The sequence below is a fragment of the Caretta caretta genome, chromosome 1 (assembly GCF_965140235.1).
Source record: "Caretta caretta isolate rCarCar2 chromosome 1, rCarCar1.hap1, whole genome shotgun sequence".
NCBI lineage: Eukaryota > Metazoa > Chordata > Testudines > Cheloniidae > Caretta > Caretta caretta.
This window is the reverse complement of record NC_134206.1, coordinates 23581079-23600987: the sequence shown is the minus strand read 5'-3', so window position 1 is coordinate 23600987 and position 19909 is coordinate 23581079. Positions and strand designations below refer to the sequence as shown.

The following is a 19909-nucleotide window of genomic DNA, read 5'->3' as shown; positions in this document are numbered from 1 at the left end:
TTGTTGCACTACTTAACTTCTCTATTGTATCCTTCTCAGACATCTTTGTGGTATAGAGCTTAAAAACTAATGTGACGCAGACCAAATGCTACATTTTTTTTAAAGGAACGTTTGCCTTGTAATTCAAAAAATCGTTAGGTTATTCCTATATTTTTTTTTAAACAAGCCTTTTGAACTCCTGTCCTGAAAAGTCCTTTCCAAATGGATAACATCTCCTATTAAGTATTACCAATCTTATAATCTACACTTCCACTGCAAGATGCTTGAGCAAGTTGATTCTACTTGAATTAGGGAAGAAAAATGTTAAATCTTGCAAGACTAGATTACTTTTATTAGGAAGCCAAAGCTCTGTTAGCTTATGTAGTTAAAGAGTCTGTGACAATTCTATTAAAAATCCCAGTTTAAAAAAAATGTTAGTGTCCACTGTTCAAATTCCAAAGGAAACTTGGCATGCAACCTATTCTATTTTCTTTAATGTAGGATGGGAAAGTTCCTAGTGGATCACATATCACACAAAAGCGGAGGTTATTTCTGTAACTGGAGCTTCTTCAAGATGTGTGGCCCCTATCTTTATTTCACACGTGGATGTGCATACATACCATGCACCTGAATCTGGAAGATTTTTCCAAGCTATATCCATTGATCTGCACATGTGCGATACGTCTTCTCCTGCTCCTGACCAAGGGTACAAGGGGCAGTGCGGGTCGACCCCACTCCAGTTCCTCCTCTTACTGCAGTGCGGTCAAGTCTGAAGCAGAGGGGAAGGAGGATGGATAGTGGAATACAAATAGGGACGACATATCTTGAAGAACCTTCAGTTACAGTAAGTAATGTTCAGCAGATTATTCTCCACCACCCCCCAAAAAATGTTCAAAGTCACTGCTTCCCAGGATAAAAGTTCCCCATAACGTAAGTTGGGCATACATTCTTTGTTCCTAGATGCATACTTTTATATTTAGTCATATTAAAACGCATACTGTTTGCTTCCGCTCAGTTTACCAAGTGATCTAGATTGCTCTGAATCAGTGACCTGTCCTTTTCATTATTTACCACTTCCCCAATTTTTGTGTCATCTGCAATCTTTAGAGATGATTTATTGTTCTCTTCCAAGTCATGGATAAAAATATTAAATAGCATAGGGCCAAAAAACAATCCTGGTGGGATCGCACTGAAACACACCCACTTCATGATTCCCTATTTACAATCACAATTTGAGATCTATCAGTTAGCCAACATTTAATCCATTTAATGTGTTCCATGTTAATTTTATATTGTTTTAGTTTTTTAATCAAAATGTCATTTGTACCAAGTCAAACACCTTAAAGAACTATAAGTACATTATGTCAGCAACATTACCTTTATCATCCAAATTTATAAACTCATAAAAAATATACCAAATATACAGGATATATTTTCAATAAACCCAGGATGATTTGCATTAATTACAATACACTCATTTAATTCTTTATTAGTTGAGTCTCATATCAGCCACTTCATTTTTTTTGTCAGGGACTGATGTAGGTTGATAGGCCTATAATTACCCAGGTCATCCCTTTTATCCTTTTTAAAAACTGGCACAACATTAGCTTCCTTCCAGTCCTCTGGAACTTTCCCCATGCTCCAAAATTTAGCTCCTCAGCTAGTGCTTTTAAAACTCTAGGATGCAAATTATCTGGACCAGCTGGTTTTAAAATGTCCAACTTTAGTAGCTTCTTTTTATCATCCTCCAGAGATACGAGCGGAATGGAAAGTGTTATTACCATATGCTGAGACTGCATCATCTATTTTTTCCCCAAATATGGAACAGAAATATTTATTGACCACTTCTGCCTTTTCTGCATTATTATTCATAATTCTACATTTAAATAACTCCTTTTTATTGTGCTTAACTCTGCTGGCCATAGATTACTCCTTGTGTCCCTTTGCTTTCTTATCAGTTTTCTACATTTCCTATATTCTGATTAATATCCATTTCTATCAGCTTCCCTTTTCTTATGCACACATACACACTAATTACAGCTGCCTTCACTTCCCCTTTAAAACAAGTCAGTTTTTTAACCAGCATGGCCTTAGTGAAAGAGGAATAGATGCCACACTTTGTTCCAGTTATAGGCCAATTTCACCTGTTAACAGTGATGTCAAAATATTGGCATACTGGCAAAAGTTTTGGTGAGGAAATTAGAGAAATTATGGGCTCTATCATACACCCAAAAGAATTTGGGATTGTCAGTGGCCATTATGGCTCTGATAAGCTTTCATTGCCATATCAACATTTTGTCAAATATGTTGAACCCCAGTCATTCTAGGGTTAGACACAGAAAAGGATTTTGAAAGTCTGGGCTGGAGATTGGTCCAAATCCAAATATTGTGGTGTATAAAACCTATGTTTAGTTTCTGGATCCAACTGCTATATTCTAGCAACTTCTCACATCACGACCAACAATGTGGTCTCGGATAACCAGGTCTTCAGGGACACAGTCATTGCTGCATGAAAGTCTGGGCTATCCTAGCTACCAGATACCAGTTACATCCTTAGTTTTGTGGACAATTGCCTATACGGGGCAACCCAGATTTGCAAATTAGGAACAAACCTATCATTTGGAAGGAATGGCAGAGTAGGGGCATCATACAGGCTTCCCAATTAATCAATAGTGAGTGCTTTGTCCCTTTTCTAATGCCAAAGCACTACTATGAACTGCCACCCTCAGCTGAGTGGCAGCACTTACAATGAAGACATTTACTACTACATCAACTTGGCATGGACACATAGAACTGCCAAAGGCCCCAGAACTACTTAGGAACTTTAGAAATATTTCATGAACTCTTCAGGCCCAGGCTCTACATGTATGATTTACGAATGAAGAGGAACTCCACTAGTCAAGTTCTTTGTTAAAGCATTACAAGAGGATTTACCACCACCCTTAAAAGCATCTCAATGGCAGATCATACTATGTTATGTTTAAGAAGCCTCTTTGGATCATAGACTATGCTTGATAAAGCAAAATATTTTATTTAAAAGTGGACTGGATGCTACAGATGTTGCACAAGATAAAAGTGCATCTTCTGATGTTTGTTGGTGCTGTAATAAAATAAAGCTGTGCTATGGGCCTGTCCAACAGTTAGGCAGCTTTGGAAAGAGGTGGACACAAGCGTGAAAATGGTGCTTCACTTCAGCAGCCAGGCCCATGCTGAAAATTGTATTTTAGGATATTTACCTGCTAGGCCGGGTTTAACTCCACCACAGAGACTTTGGTTCTTGAGGGATGCAATGATCACCAAGTGATTTTACAAAGATGTAAGAAAACAGTGGTTTTCAGACCTGTCTGAATGAGCATCCAAAGAAAGAATAACTTACTGCTGCTGAGATCAATTATATGAATTCAAAGATATATGCCCCCATTTCCAGATACATTTGGATGGGAAAAAAACAACATTCAGACTGCTTGAAGAATGTCAGATGTTTATTTCACCTGATAACACCTCCCAGGCCTCTCTCCTTGCTTTTTAATTCCTATTCATGAATGTCTTCTCCTGTTATATTACTGGCACCTTAGAGACTAACAAATTTATTAGAGCATAAGCTTTCGTGGGCTACACCCCACTTCATCGGATGCGTAGAATGGAACATATAGTAAGATATATATCTATATATAGATATATATAGGTACACATACATACATACAGATAAGTTGGAAGTTACCATACAAACAGAGAGGCTAATTAGTTAAGATGAATTACCATCAGCAGGAGAAAAAATCTTTTGTAGTGATAATCAAATTAAGTTTCCTCACACCTTCTTGTCAACTGTCTAAATGGGCCATCTTGATTATCACTACAAAAGTTTTTTTCTCCTGCTGATAGTAGCTCATCTTAACTAATTAGCCTCTCACAGCTTGTATGGTAACTTCCAATTTATCTGTATGTGTATATATCTATCTATCTTAGTAAGAGATAGATAGATAGATATAGATATATACACACATATGGTAACTTCCAACTATCTGTATCTGTGTGTGTGTGTGTAAGATAAAGATATATATATATATATATATATATATATATGTATATATATTATACATACATACACACACACACATACAGATAAGTTAGAAGTTACCATACAAAGTGAGAGGCCAATTGTATGGTAACTTCCAACTTATCTGTACGTGTGTATGTATGTGTATGTGTATATATCTTACTATGTGTTCCATTCTATGCATCCGATGAAGTGGGCTGTAGCCCACGAAAGCCTATGCTCTAATAAATTTGTTAGTCTCTAAGGTGCCACTAGTACTCCTGTTCTTTTTGCGGATACATACTAACATGGCTGCTACTCTGAAACCTATTTTATTACTGTAAGTCACCACCACCACATGTTATGTCTACATAGCTTTGTCTTGTATTTGTACACTTTTGACAAGTTGTAAAACTAATTTTTATGGAGATCCTGCAAGCGTACAGTATTCAGGAACATATACAAGCTGTAAATCATTATCTTTTTAACACTTTTTGTTATTTTTCTTCATAAAAATCAGTTTAAAAAAATCACACAAAAAAAGAAAAAACAAGGTTGAATATTGCTTGTGGAATATCCACATCATTCTGAGCAGTATGATCATGAGACATTTAAAGTAAAATTACTATAACATTTACTTTGCAATGCACTATTTAAATAAACTGAACACACATCATTGAGTTTAATGGAATTTTACAGAGAATATGGATTATACAGCAATTTTATATCGAGATTACCACATGGTAAAATGTGTGTATTCAGTCATAGCATATAATATAAATCAATTAACTAAAAATACAATTTAAATGCAAGGGAATTTGAGGGACTAGACTCTAATCCACAAAATCAAACACAAAGTTATTTACATGTCTTTACAATTAAATTGCTGTTGATATGGTAAATAGAATGAGCCACTGTCTTAGCACTGAGGTAGAAGAGAATCTAAGCACCATATAGTGAATTATGTTTCAATCTTTACTCTGAAATTATTTGCTTTTAAAAAGTAATTGTCAAACTTTTGGCATTAAGATAATTTGAGTTTTTGAAAATAAAAAAATTTCAAGGTTTAAAAAGACAATTAACTTAAATTATTAAAATTAATTTATAATATGCACTTCCAATACCACATATAATTTTATTCTTAGAAGAAAGGATTACTTACCAAATTGGCCATGTATATTGTAAGCAGACCTCTCCTATAAACAGAAATAAACAGATTAGTGAATAAGACACATATCAATATTAATCACCCCTCATGCTGAAACAAATTACAGTTTAATATCACAACGTAACAACAGAAAGCTTTCCTAGAGTCTCTAGAAGATAGCTTTGGTTTACTTATGTAGTTTTCAAGCATTATCCATGGCAGAAAAAACACAAGAAGTATCTCCACAGAAACCATGCCAATAACACTGTGCTCAAAAACATTGCTTCAAAGCAGTTCAGTGACAATTGTTTCTAATTCTTATTGCTTACTCAATGACAGAATAAAGTTTTAACAAAATCTACAACTGATTTCTTGGCCTAATTCAGTGGTTCCCAACCTTTTCTGGTTAAGGACCACACACATCCCAGCAATGTCTCCTCAGACCAGGCCCTGGTATAGTTGCTACCATTTTCTCTCCTGCTACTTTCTGCCTGTTTTTGGTGTTTTGAACTTCTAAAACTTTTTTTCCACTTGAATTTTAAGCGTGTTTGCTCTTGCTTTGTAGCTCACCGTTCTCCATGCTGCAGGTGGTTATAAGCCATTTGAGACAGGGACCTACGATGGTAGGTCCATAAGCTTGAACATATATACTCATGCACTTTGGTTGAGTTCCACTGCAGCAGAGGACAGAAGCTTGGGTCTGGGGGCTGTTACCCATATCTGCAGCCTTGTACATGTGAGCTAGTCCTATGACACTTTGCGTTAGAGATCACTGTGGGAGCAAGAACAGAACTTTCCTTTCAAGGAGCCACCCATTAGCTTTCCAGTCACAAGAGCACATTTGCACTGTGAAAGGGCAGTGATAGGGTTATGCAATTTTCACTAACTCCACTGTTCATATGTTCCTGTGTATTCCCACACCAAAATTAGTCTGGAACCTATGCCTTGGCGAATCCTAGTTTTTATCAGTGTTGCCAACTCTTGTGATTTTATCACAAGTCTTGCACTATTTTCTGTTTTCCATAATGCTCCTTCTGTTGGAATCTAAAGATAGCATTAGAATCTCAGTGGCTGAAAGAAAAAAAATCAGTGTACATGCGCAGTAGAGCCTTCTTAGATTCTGGCAGCTAAATTTGCACTAAGCTTTCTCCAGCTCAGGCTGCAGTTCCCAGCCAATGAGAGCTGCAAAGCGGGCACTTGGGGTGGGGGAAGTGTGCAGAGCCCCCTGGCTGCTGCTACACGTAGGAGCTGGAGGGGGAACATGCCGCTGCTTCCAGGAACCTGCCTTAGCCCCACTGCGCCGCCAACCGGACTTTTAATGGCCCAGTCAGCAGTGCTGACCAGAGCCGCTAGGGTCCGTTTTTGGAGGGGCACTCTGGTCAAAAATCTCAATTTAAAGGGCCCGGGGCTCTAAAGGCCCTGCGTCTTCCAGTTGAGGTCCTGCCCCCTACTCAGGACCCCGGAGTACGAGTAAGTCCTTTAGGTTACTTTCACCCCTGCTGTTCTCTGTACGATCATCATTCAGCATTCAGGTCAAATAAGTACCAGGAAAAAGTGGAAGAAACCCATGAGTAAATCCCTGGGAACACTCAAAAAATGTTTTTGATAACATGTGGAATCCCTCCCATTAAGATTAAATAGCCAAGAACTCACTGATGTACTCAAGCACTTCACTGGCTAAGGGAAAAGAAGTGGACCCCTTACTCCTTAAGATATTGAAGCACCTTCTTTTCAGAGCCTGAAGATACCTGGGGGAAAGCTTTTGTCTATTTTGCTTTCGCTTGAGAGACTGGATTTATCTTTCATAGCATCAAAGACCATGCTACAAACCCCAACTTACACCACTACTACTTTGGGGAATATCTCTGCCACAGAAGATAAGCTTCTCTCCCCTTTGGACAATTTAAATGACTAGTTTTGTTACAGCTACAGAAATTGCTTCAGAGTTGTCTCATTCCACTGAGGTGTGGAAGGTTCCTCTGTGACAGTACTGAAAATGCTGAAGGCATCCACTGGAAAACAGTACTGTAAGAGGAACAGTTGAGGTGTTCCCACCTCCTGCTTTTAGCCTTCACTGTGTTGAGACACACATGGCAGCCAGGCACTGTGTCATAAATATAAAGGGAAGGGTAAACACCTTTAAAATCCCTCCTGGCCAGAGGAAAAATCCTTTCACCTGTAAAGGGTTAAGAAGCTAGGATAACCTCGCTGGCACCTGACCAAAATGACCAGTGAGGAGACTGGGAGGAAGCTTCAAAAGCTGGGAGGAGGGAGAAAAACAAAGGGTCTGTGTCTGTCTGTGTGATGCTTTTGCCGGGGACAGAACAGGAATGGAGTCTTAGAATTTAGTACTTAATCTAGCTAGATATGTAATAGATTATGATTTCTTTAAATGGCTGAGAAATTAAGCTGTGCTGAATAGAATGGATATTCCTGTCTGTGTGTCTTTTTGTAACTTAAGGTTTTGCCTAGAGGGATTCTCTATGTTTTGAATCTAATTACCCTGTAAGGTATTTACCATCCTGCTTTACAGAGGTGATTCTTTTTTACTTCTATTAAAATCCTTCTTTTCAGAAACTGAATGCTTTTTCATTGTTCTTAAGATCCAAGGGTTTGGGTCTGTGTTCACCTACGCAAATTGGTGAGGATGTTTACCAAGCCTTCCCCAGGAAGTGGGGTGCAAGTGTTGGGAGGATTTTGGGGGGAAAGACGTTTCCAAACAATGCTTTCCTAATAAATAAACCCAGATAAACGTTTGGTGGTGGCAGCGGAAGTCCAAGGGCAAAGGGTAAAATAGTTTGTACCTTGGGGAAGTTTTAACCTAAGCTGGGCAACAAAAATGATTAGGGGACTGGAACACATGAGTTATGAGGAGAGGCTGAGGGAGCTGGGATTGTTTAGCCTGCAGAAGAGAAGAATGAGGGGGGATTTGATAGCTGCTTTCAACTACCTGAAAGGGGGTTCCAAAGAGGATGGCTCTAGACTGTTCTCAATGGTAGCAGATGACAGAACGAGGAGTAATGGTCTCAAGTTGCAGTGGGGGAGGTTTAGATTGGATATTAGGAAAAACTTTTTCACTAAGAGGGTGGTGAAACACTGGAATGCGTTACCTAGGGAGGTGGTAGAATCTCCTTCCTTAGAGGTTTTTAAGGTCAGGCTTGACAAAGCCCTGGCTGGGATGATTTAACTGGGAATTGGTCCTGCTTTGAGCAGGGGGTTGGACTAGATGACCTTCTGGGGTCCCTTCCAACCCTGATATTCTATGATTCTATGATTCTATGGTAAAAGTAAGCTTAGGAGGTTTTCATGCAGGTCCCCACATCTGTACCCTAGAGTTCAGGGTGGGGAAGGAACCTTGACACACTGTTACATAGGATTGCCCTAAATGTTACCCTAAGGCACAAATCAAATGGAAAAGGCAGAAGAAGCAGCACTAGACAGCAGAAAAATCCTGGCTGGCAATCGGTCATTATCCTGCCTGTCAGAGCAAATGAGGAGGAACCCAGAAGTTGCACAATTGCAAACTGAGCCACATAATATTTTGTAAGAGAATAAACTATACAAACTTGTATTCTGCTGTTCCCTCTGCTAGGCCCCAAATGACAAAATAAATGCTTTTGGAACATTATCCTGGTGTCATTTTGTATTTAAGACAAGACAACAGACAGCTAGAGCAGCACAGGAGCCAGCAAACAGAGCTGTAAACAGGGGAGTTTCAGTGGGAGTTCTGTTGGAGAAGGTATTTGTATTTGGTCTTGTATTTGTATTATTTGTATGTGCAGAGGCTTGTAGTGGCTTTGTGCTGGGAGAGAAGCTGAGCCCTGATTAGGGGGCAGGGCTTCCCTGACTAGGGGTCCTATACAGGTAGCCAGCCAGCCAGCCAGGCAGCAGCACAGACAGCTACAGCAGCAGAGGAGCCAGCAAACAGAGTTGTAAACAGGGGAGTTTCAGTGGGAGTTTGTATTGTGGTACTTGTTTGGGGTTTGCTTTTGCTGTGGGTGGTGGTGTTTTGGTGTGGTTTGTGTTTCCCAAATTAACAGGATATAGGTGAGAAGGCTATGACAGATACAGAGACAGCAGTGGGAGTGACCCATGTAGTGGAAGACACAATGAAGATGACTGGATGTGGAAGCTGCGGTATGTATATGATCCTGGAGGGGCTACCTGGTAAGAGTTTTGTCTGCATGAAATGTCGTCTAATAGAGCTGATGGAGGAAAAGATCAGAGGACTGGAGATGCAAGTGGAAAGTCTGGTTGTGTTTAGAAGGGGGTTCGAGCGGATTAAACTCGATAAGTTTATGGAGGAGAATGTATGATTGAATAACATGATTTTGGCAATTAATTGATCTTTAAATATTCATGGTAAATAGGCCCCATGGGATATTAGATAGGGTGGGATCTGAGTTACTACAGAGAATTCTTTCCTGGGTATCTGGCTGGTGAATCTTGCCCATATGCTCAGGGTTCAGCTGATCGCCATATTTGGGGTCTGGAAGGAATTTTCCTCCAGGGTAGTTTGGAAGAGGCCCTGGAGGTTTTTCGCCTTCCTCTGTAGCATGCGGCACAGGTCACTTGCTGGAGGATTCTGTGCTCCTTGAAGTCTTTAAACTATGATTTGAGGACTTCAATAGCTCAGACATAGGTGAAAGGTTTATCACAGGAGTGGGTGGGTGAGATTCTGTGGCCTTCATTGTGCAGGAGGTCAGACTAGATGATGATAATGGTCCCTTCTGACCTTAATATCTATGAATCTATGAATAAAAGAACCCATTTTATGCTGATTTTAGAAGTTTCTCTTTCTTCACTCAACAATATACAAATAAAACAGGCTCAAAGAAAACAAGGTTAACTTCATGGTATGCAGCACCTGAGTAAACAAGGTTTTCTATCTCGTAGAACAGGTTTTTAATGCCCTTTAAACAATTCTGTATCTGAAACCATTTATATCCACATTTGTAAAATTATCTTTGCGAAATGACAGTTGTCTATCCAACATCAACAACAAATAGGACTCCCATACTCAAAACAAACTACTGGCACCAATCTTGTAGTTAAGGTCCTGGACTGGGAGCCAGAAGAAACTCTTCCATTGACTGGACAGAAAAAAATGGGCAAGCCACTTAGCCTCTCTCTGTCTTCATAGATTCATATATTCCAAGACCAGAAAGTGCTGTTGTGATCATCTAGTCTGTTGTCTGTGTAACACAGGCCACAGAACTTCCCCAAAATAATTCCTAGAGAATTTCTTTTACCAATCCAATCTGATTTGATTTAAAAATTGTCAGTCATGGAGAATAAACCACAATCCTTGGTAAACTCAAAAAGTTAATTACTGTCACCATTAAAAATGTATGCCTTATTTCCAGTCTGAATTTGTGTAGCTTCAAATTCCAGCCATTGATCATGTTATACCTGTTCTGCTAGACTGAAGAACCCATTATTGAATATTTGTTCCGCATGTAGATACTCAGACTGTAATCAAGTCACCGTTCTCTTTAATAAACTAAACAGATTGAGCTCCTTGAGTCTATCACTATAAGGCATATTTTCTAACCCTTTAGTCATTCTTGTGGCTCTTCTCTGAACCCTCTCCAATTTATCAACATCTTTCTTGAATTGTGAGCATCACAACTGGACACAGTATTGCAGCAGTAGTCGCACCAGTGCCAAATACAAAGGTAATATAACCTCTCTACCCCTACTTGAGATTCTCCTGTTCATGCATCCAAGGATTGCATTAGCTCTTTTTGGCATAGCATCACACGGGGAGCTCATGTTCCACTGATTATCAACCACCATCCCCAAATCTTTTTCAAAGTCACTTTCCTAAGGATACAGTCTTCCATTCTGTAAGTATGGCCTATATTCTTTGTTCCTAGATATATCATTTTACATTTAATCATGTTAAAACAGTTTGCTTGTGCCCAGTTTATCAAGTGATCCAGATGATTCTAAATCAGTGACCTGTCCTCTTCACTATTTACTACTCCTGCAACTTTTGTACTCAATGCTAATGTACTCAATGCTTTTTTTGCCTCTGTTTTCACTAACAAGGTCAGCTCCCAGACTGCTGCGCTGGGCATCACAAAATGAGGAAGAGATGGCCAGCCCTCTGTGGAGATAGAGGTGGTTAGGGACTATTTAGAAAAGCTGGACGTGCACAAGTCCATGGGGCCGGACGAGTTGCATCCGAGAGTGCTGAAGGAATTGGCGGCTGTGATTGCAGAGCCATTGGCCATTATCTTTGAAAACTCGTGGCGAACCGGGGAAGTCCCGGATGACTGGAAAAAGGCTAATGTAGTGCCAATCTTTAAAAAAGGGAAGGAGGATGATCCTGGGAACTACAGGCCAGTCAGCCTCACCTCAGTCCCTGGAAAAATCATGGAGCAGGTCCTCAAAGAATCAATCCTGAAGCACTTGCATGAGAGGAAAGTGATCAGGAACAGCCAGCATGGATTCACCAAGGGAAGGTCATGCCTGACTAATCTAATCGCCTTTTATGATGAGATTACTGGTTCTGTGGATGAAGGGAAAGCAGTGGATGTATTGTTTCTTGACTTTAGAAAAGCTTTTGACACGGTCTCCCACAGTATTCTTGTCAGCAAGTTAAGGAAGTATGGGCTGGATGAATGCACTACAAGGTGGGTAGAAAGCTGGCTAGATTGTCGGGCTCAACGGGTAGTGATCAATGGCTCCATATCTAGTTGGCAGCCGGTATCAAGTGGAGTACCCCAAGGGTCGGTCCTGGGGCCGGTTTTGTTCAATATCTTCATAAATGATCTGGAGGATGGTGTGGATTGCACTCTCAGCAAATTTGCGGATGATACTAAACTGGGAGGAGTGGTAGATATGCTGGAGGGGAGGGATAGGATACAGAAAGACCTAGACAAATTGGAGGATTGGGCCAAAAGAAATCTGATGAGGTTCAATAAGGATAAGTGCAGGGTCCTGCACTTAGGACGGAAGAACCCAATGCACAGCTACAGACTAGGGACCGAATGGCTAGGCAGCAGTTCTGCGGAAAAGGACCTAGGGGTGACAGTGGACGAGAAGCTGGATATGAGTCAGCAGTGTGCCCTTGTTGCCAAGAAGGCCAATGGCATTTTGGGATGTATAAGTAGGGGCATAGCCAGCAGATCGAGGGACGTGATCGTTCCCCTCTATTCGACATTGGTGAGGCCTCATCTGGAGTACTGTGTCCAGTTTTGGGCCCCACACTACAAGAAGGATGTGGATAAATTGGAGAGAGTCCAGCGAAGGGCAACAAAAATGATTAGGGGACTGGAACACATGAGTTATGAGGAGAGGCTGAGGGAGCTGGGATTGTTTAGCCTGCAGAAGAGAAGAATGAGGGGGGATTTGATAGCTGCTTTCAACTACCTGAAAGGGGGTTCCAAAGAGGATGGCTCTAGACTGTTCTCAATGGTAGCAGATGACAGAACGAGGAGTAATGGTCTCAAGTTGCAGTGGGGGAGGTTTAGATTGGATATTAGGAAAAACTTTTTCACTAAGAGGGTGGTGAAACACTGGAATGCGTTACCTAGGGAGGTGGTAGAATCTCCTTCCTTAGAGGTTTTTAAGGTCAGGCTTGACAAAGCCCTGGCTGGGATCATTTAACTGGGAATTGGTCCTGCTTTGAGCAGGGGGTTGGACTAGATGACCTTCTGGGGTCCCTTCCAACCCTGATATTCTATGATTCTATGATTTTTCCGTCATCTGCAATTATCGGTAAAACTTTTACATTTTCTTCCAGATGATTGATAAAAATGTGAACAGTGTAGGGCCAAGAATCAATCTCTGCAGGGCCCCATTACAAACAAACCTACTCAATGATGAGTCCTCATTTACAATTACATTTTGAGACCTCTCAGTTAGCCAGTTGTGTGTGCCAGGCTAACTTTAGGTCACTAGTTTTAATCAAAATGTTATACAATACCAAGTGAAACACCTTAGAGAACTCTAAGTGTAATATGTCAACACTATTACCTTTACCAACCAAACTTGTAATAATTACATTATCCTTCTTTAATTCTTTATTAATCTAGTCTTGTGTCAGCTGCTCCATTATTTTGCCAGACTGACCTAGACAAGTCAGATGTCTTCAAGTCACCAGAGCCTGATGAAATACATCCTAGAATACTCAAGGAGCTGACTGAGGAGATATCTGAGCCATTGGTGATTATCTTTGAAAAGTCATGGAAGAAAGGAGAGATTCCAGCAGACTGGAGAAGGGCAAATATAGTGCCATCTATAAAAAGGGAAACAAGGAAAACCTAGGGAATTACAGACCAGTCAGCTTAACTTCAGTAGCCAGAAAGATAATACTGCAAATAATTAAGCAATCAATCTGCAAACACCTAGAGCAGGGGTGGGTCAGGCCACATCTGGGTATAGAAATTGTATGGCGGGCCATAAATGCTTACAAAAATGGGGTTGGGGAGTGGGAGGGGGATGAGGGCTCTAGCTGCACGTGCGGACTTTGGGGTGGGGCTGGGGATGAGGGGTTTCGGGTGTAGAAGGGTGCTCCGGGTTGGGGCAGAGGGGTTTGAGAGTGGGACGTGGATCAGGGCAGAGGGTTGGGTGCAAGCTCTGGGCAGCACTTCCCTTAAGCGGCTCCCGGAAGCAGCAGCATGTCCCCCCCCACTCCCACTCCCACTCCTACACAGAGGCGCAGCCAGGCGACTCTGCTGCGCGCTGCCCCATCTGCAGGTGCCGCCTCTGCACCTCTTATTGGCCGCAGTTCCCAGCCAATGGGAGCTGCAGAGGCGGCGCTTGGGGCGGGAGCAGCGTGCAGAGCCCCCTGGCTGCCCCTATACATAGGAGCTGGAGGGGGGACATGCTGCTGCTTCCGAGAGCCGCATGGAGCGGCCCCCAACCCTGCTCCCCGGCCGGAGCGGGGCAAGCACCAGACCCCACTCCACAGTGGGAGCTCAAGGGCTAGATTAAAACGGCTGGCAGGCCGCATCTGGCCCACAGGCCATAATTTGCCCATCCCTAACCTAGTAAGGTGATAGTAAGGTGAAAATTAACAGTCAGCATAGATTTGTCAAGAACAAATCATGTCAGATCAACCTAATAGCTTTCTTTGATAGGGTAACAAGACTTGCGGATGGGAGGAAAGTGGTAGATGTGGTATATCTTGAGTTTAGTAAGGTTTTTGATACTGTCTCACGTAGCCTTCTCATAACCAAACTAGGGCAATACAATGGAACTATTAAAAGGTGGGTGCATAACTGGTTGGAAAACTGTTCCGAGAGTTATCATCAGTGGTTCACAGTCACCCTGGAAGGGCATATCGACTGGGGTTATGCAGGAATTGGTTCTAGGTCAAGTTCTTCATCAATGATTTAGATAATGGCATAGAGACTACACTTACAAAATTTGTGACTGATAACACGCTGCAAGGGGTTGCAAGTGCTTTGGAGAATAGGAGTAAAATTCAAAATAAATCGGGACAAACTGGAGAAATGGTCTGAAGTAAATAGGATGAAATTCAATAGGGACAAATGCAAAGTACTCTACTTAGGAAAGAACAATCAGTTGCGCGCACACAAAATGGGAAATGACTGCCTAGGATGGAGTACTGCAGAAAGGGATCTATGGGTCATAGTGGATCACAAGCTAAAGAGGAATAAATAGTGTAACACTGTTGCAAAAAACAACAAAAATACAAAAAAAAAAAACAAAAAATACCACCACAATTTTGGGATGTATTAGAAGGAGTGTTGTAAGCAAGACACGAAAAGTAATTCTTCCGCTCTACTCCCCGCTGATTAGACCTCAACTGGAGTAGTGTGTCCAGTTCTGGGCGCTAATTTCAGGAGACGAGCAGCAAAAATTATTAAAGGTCTAGAAAACATGACCTATGAGGGAAGATTGGGTATATTTAGTCTGGAGAAGAGAAGACTGAGAGGGGACACGATAACAGTTTTCAAGTAAATAAGAGGTTGCTACAAGGAGGAGGGAAAAAAATTGTTCTCCTTAGCCTCTGTGGATAGGACAAGAACCAAAGGGGCTATCATTACAGCAAGGGTGGTTTAGGTTCAACATTAGGAAAAATTTCCTGTCAGGGTGGTAAAGCACTGGAATAAATTACAAAGGGAGGCTGTGGAATCTCCATCATTGGAGACTTTTAAGAGTAGGTTAGTCAAACATCTGTCAGGGATGGTCTAGATATTATTTAGTCCTGCCATGAGTGCAGAGGACTGGACTAGATGACTTTTCAAGGTCCCCTGCAGTCCTATGATTCCCTTATGAATTTTCTACAATTTCTAGCCTCTGATTTATATTCATTACTATAAACTTTCCCATTCTTCCATTTATATATGTATTTTATAGTTGCCTTCACTTCCCCTCTAAACCAGGTCTGTTTTTTAAACCAGCACGAGCTTCCTCCTCTATTGTGGCTTTTGGGGCATCTAATACAGTATTCTTAAATTATTCCCAATTTGCATTCACTTTTTTCTGATTAAATTCTTTATCTCAGCTGATTTGGATCTAATTGTTTTCTCCTTTGTGAAATTGCCCATTTAAAGCACCATGTTTGTATGTCCGTATATATGTATATACGTGTGTGTGTGTGTATGTTTATATATATATATAAAAACTGGTTTAGACTTTATTTTCCTTGCACGTTATAAATTTGATAAAGTCATGATCACTTGTACCTAAACTACCATTAATTTTTTATTTCTGTGATCACTTTATCTGTTTAGACGTCTTTATCAGACATATATACACATACGTATATATATACATACATACATACATGGTGCTTTAAAAGGGCCAATTTCACAAAGTAGAAAACAATTAGATCCAAATCAGCTGAGACGAAGAATTTAATCAGAAAAAAGTAAAGGGCACTGGTGCATAGGCTTCAGATTCATCACCTGCAAAATAGAACTGTAGGTACCTTATTTCACAAGAACATTGTGAGGCTCCATTAACTAGTATATGCAAAGAGCATCAAGATGGAACCTATAATGCATAAGTACAAAAGTATTTTTATTTCAACATCCAGTTTAAAAATCAGTGTATGAATCTTCTCCAAAACACTTCACAGATTGTCTCTCTGTAATCCTCTCTCTCCTTCCCCTGGTCATCTGACGTATTTAGAGACTCATGATCGTAGTACTGAATCAAACCTTACATCTATTAAATAACTGTTCCCACTTTACAGGCATATTGTAAAGTTCTCTCTCCATTTCAAGATGGTGAATTAAAACAGAAAAGTATTAAACCTAGATCTCCAAAGTACTAGTCCGGGACCTTCAACACAAAACCTCTCTTATCATAGGCTTCCTCTTTCACCCTCCATACAATCTTACTGTTGGTGTAAGTCATCTCTTCTGCAGAACCCGCCCTCTAAAACTGTCTTCTGTCTGCCTCAACTCTCCATTTTCAAATCTGATCTGAAAACACCTCTTCTTTAGACCAAGTCTTATAATTTGTCCTGCTCTGGTTTTTAGGGTTTTTTAAACTTTGTATCTCTTATTTCCAAACTGTTTTGAGATACAGTTTTTATTAAAATGACTATATAAAACATTATTGTGCATCAAAGGATTTCCAACAACTGAATCTCGATCAATTCCTCTGATGATTTTACACCTATGTTCATTGAAAAAACATGCAAAAAGCTGCTCTGAAAAAACTAAACTCTACCATCTGCCTTATGAGACTTGCAAAAGACTATTTTTAACATGGTGATTTATGCGTAGGGGCAGGGAAAGCTATAGGATACCACCTACCCTCTCCACACCTATCCAAAATATTGTCTCAATGATTAAGTGCTCAGACTTCCCAGGTAGGTAGTTTCCTTTACTCTGCTACATCGAAAGGGTAGACTTGGGTTCTATTTCTATATCCAGCTATGTCACATACTTGATCAAATCACAACTTCTCTGTGTCTCAGTTTTCTCATCTGTAAAATAGATAATACTTACCTCACCCATGAGATCCCTGGGTGGGAAATGCTTTAAAGATGAAAACAATTTGTTCTCTCTGCATTGCATATTCATTGCTAAAAACAACAACACATCATTTATCTCTGTCCACATCTTCAAAGTCTTTGGTTTGGCTTTCCACATCACTATAAATTTCATTGAGACAACAGTTCCCAAACCGTGGTTAATGGACCACAAGTGGTCTTCAGAAAATTGCCTGGTCACACAATGCTGCCTCTCTCCTCATTACTTGCTGCTACACCACACTGAAGACAGCTAAAATACATTAAAGACTTTCATTAAATTATTTTTCCATATACTGATATATTATGTTATTGTGAATGGGAGGGAAGATTATCCACAAGATCTCTCTATTAGGATGTGGTTTGACAACGTCTACACTGGCAAAAATGCACACAATGACTTATCACAATGAAACATGATAATACTATACTTGTTTCCTGGGGTGAAGAAATGATTAGACGATAAAGTTTTATTCAAGTTTCAACTAAAAATTCACTTAAGCACTACTATATACTTTTAATTCATTTGTGCTATTTCCCAGAAAATTTTAAATTATAGCAGCACTATACTTATTTCCAGGAATTTTAACCTAAGCATGGAAAAAATATTGTGACATGCCACAAAACGGAATCTACCTATTAGATTTTTGTTGTAATTCTTCCACAGGATATGTTACTATTGCAACAATAATTAACTAAGAAAGGTAGCCAGCATGTCCAGTTACTTCATTTAATCAATCAATCAATCAATCATTACCTGCACAAAAAGAACTAATTTTATAGAGAAAAACAAAATTCATTATCAGAACGCTTGCATTTATAGTTTTTTAACACATAGCAAAAAAAAAATACTCAAACACTGAAATTTTATCTGAAGAACAATATAAGAAATAATATGCAAAAGTAAATTATTAAACTTACAAAATCTAGAGATGTAATATTCTAAACATGTATTTACAAAACATTTTAAATAAAAGTAATTTACATCAGATTATAGCCTTCTACAAGATAGCAGATCACTGTTTTAGCAAGTTCTTAAAAAAGAATTCTGCTTTTAAAAAGATTTTAAAGCACCTGAAGAGATTTTAAAAAGAATTTATATTTACAGAAAGATCACCAGAAGAGCACCAGAAGTGTGTGACTTTACGTTCCAAATTTCCAATTTGTTTTAAAACTTTCCGTCCTTCCACCTGGACTCTGATCACTGAGCTATACATTCATGCTACTGTTTATATCAAGCTAAAAATAGACAAAAATCCAAGGATATAAAATTAACATTAATGAATATTAAATCTATTCAGTTCAATGATGCTGTACGTGTCTCACCACAAAAATCCATCCATAAAAGTGCCTTACAAGTGACGATACATGTAACAGAATAAAGAGAGACTAATTTTTAACAGCCCTCCCAAGGATGGACTACATGTTATCAAGACCTCCAGCTAAACTGCTGTGATCACAGCTCGTCACAATATGCATTTTTTTAATCATCCTTGGAAACATCAGGACCTTGATGGTATCCAGCAGTGGTATCATTAACACACAGGAAGACGCTGCCATCATGCACTAGAGGACATGACAGACAAACACAGCTATTCTAAAAGAGTGAAGTCTGTGTATATTTACAGTTGCTCACAAATACATTATACTGTACCTTGTGTATATATAAACATAGCAATGTTTTTATATACATACAACATGGGACTGACCATGCAAGACATGGAATAGCCTGATCTCCCGCTAAAATCAATGGATCAAGCCTCTTATTTAAGTTTAGAATGCTTACAACATTACAAAAATAAAAGTTTCACCAAAAATGACCACATGCAAGGCTGGTAAGGATAAAATGAAACTACTAGCTGTATTTTGGAAAGGGTTATTAGGAGGGGATTAGCCAAAGACAAAGGAAGGAAAGGAAAAAGAGAGAGGGACAGAGGGAGTGGAGCGGAGCATGGAATATAGGGGTGGTCTGAAGCTGAGGAGAAGAGATTGTGAGTGACAGGGTGGGAGGGATTGGTGCAAAACAGCCAGTGTGCACTGGGGAAACCTGCAGAAAGCAACCTGATGTCATCAGTATTAGTGCCTGCTGCAACTGCTTCTGCTTCTCCCCAAGGAGAGTTTCCCTTCCCCACACCCTTGGAGCAGACATGGGATTAAAAGGGAGCTTTCTGCCTTCAAACAGGGGCAAGGGTTCTTCCCTACACAGTGATAACTGGAGTCTAGCAAGCCTACTCCAATTGTGAGTTCAACTGTTGGAAAGTGAGTGAAAGTTTATATTAAGTTACAATAACCTATAACAACGAATATTGATGAAAAGGTACAAAAAGGAGACAGACTGGATTAGTCTAAACAAAAAGGGCTACTGATACAATCCAAGGACTGTGTTAAAGACTGATTAAGAAGAATTTGAAATTAATGAATCAAAACTGGTGTATGGACAAATTTAGGCCTAATTGATTAATAAAATAATGAGGGAATGACCTATTCTACTAATCCCCTCCATCCTTCCTTTGGGCTTCTTAGAAAGTGATTTCGGGGAACTAAAGGGAAGACCAGACTCCTGAGGGACTCCTTGGCGAAAGATGACAGGGCTCTGTTTCATCCAAGAGAGACTGTCCTCTGTTCCTGAGTTTCGATCATTGGGATGTCTTGACCAACACTAGTGAGGATGCCTGACTGTCATCACTGGACAAGTGAAGACATCAGGCTCAAACAAGAGATCTTTCTCTGTCTTCCCTTCCCCATTATTTTCTTCCTATTCTGCATTGCCCCACCCCACCCT

General features: G+C 40.1%; 1 protein-coding gene across 1 annotated transcript in view; it reads right to left on the bottom strand.

Annotated features, from left to right (window-relative positions):
- The window catches only part of TMEM135 (transmembrane protein 135), a 396209-nt gene that overhangs the window by 286153 nt on the left and 90147 nt on the right, over nt 1–19909 (bottom strand). The window contains exon 4 of the mRNA XM_048841768.2: nt 5178–5211. Coding sequence (XP_048697725.2) covers nt 5178–5211 — 34 coding nt within the window. The remainder of the gene's footprint in view (nt 1–5177; nt 5212–19909) is intronic.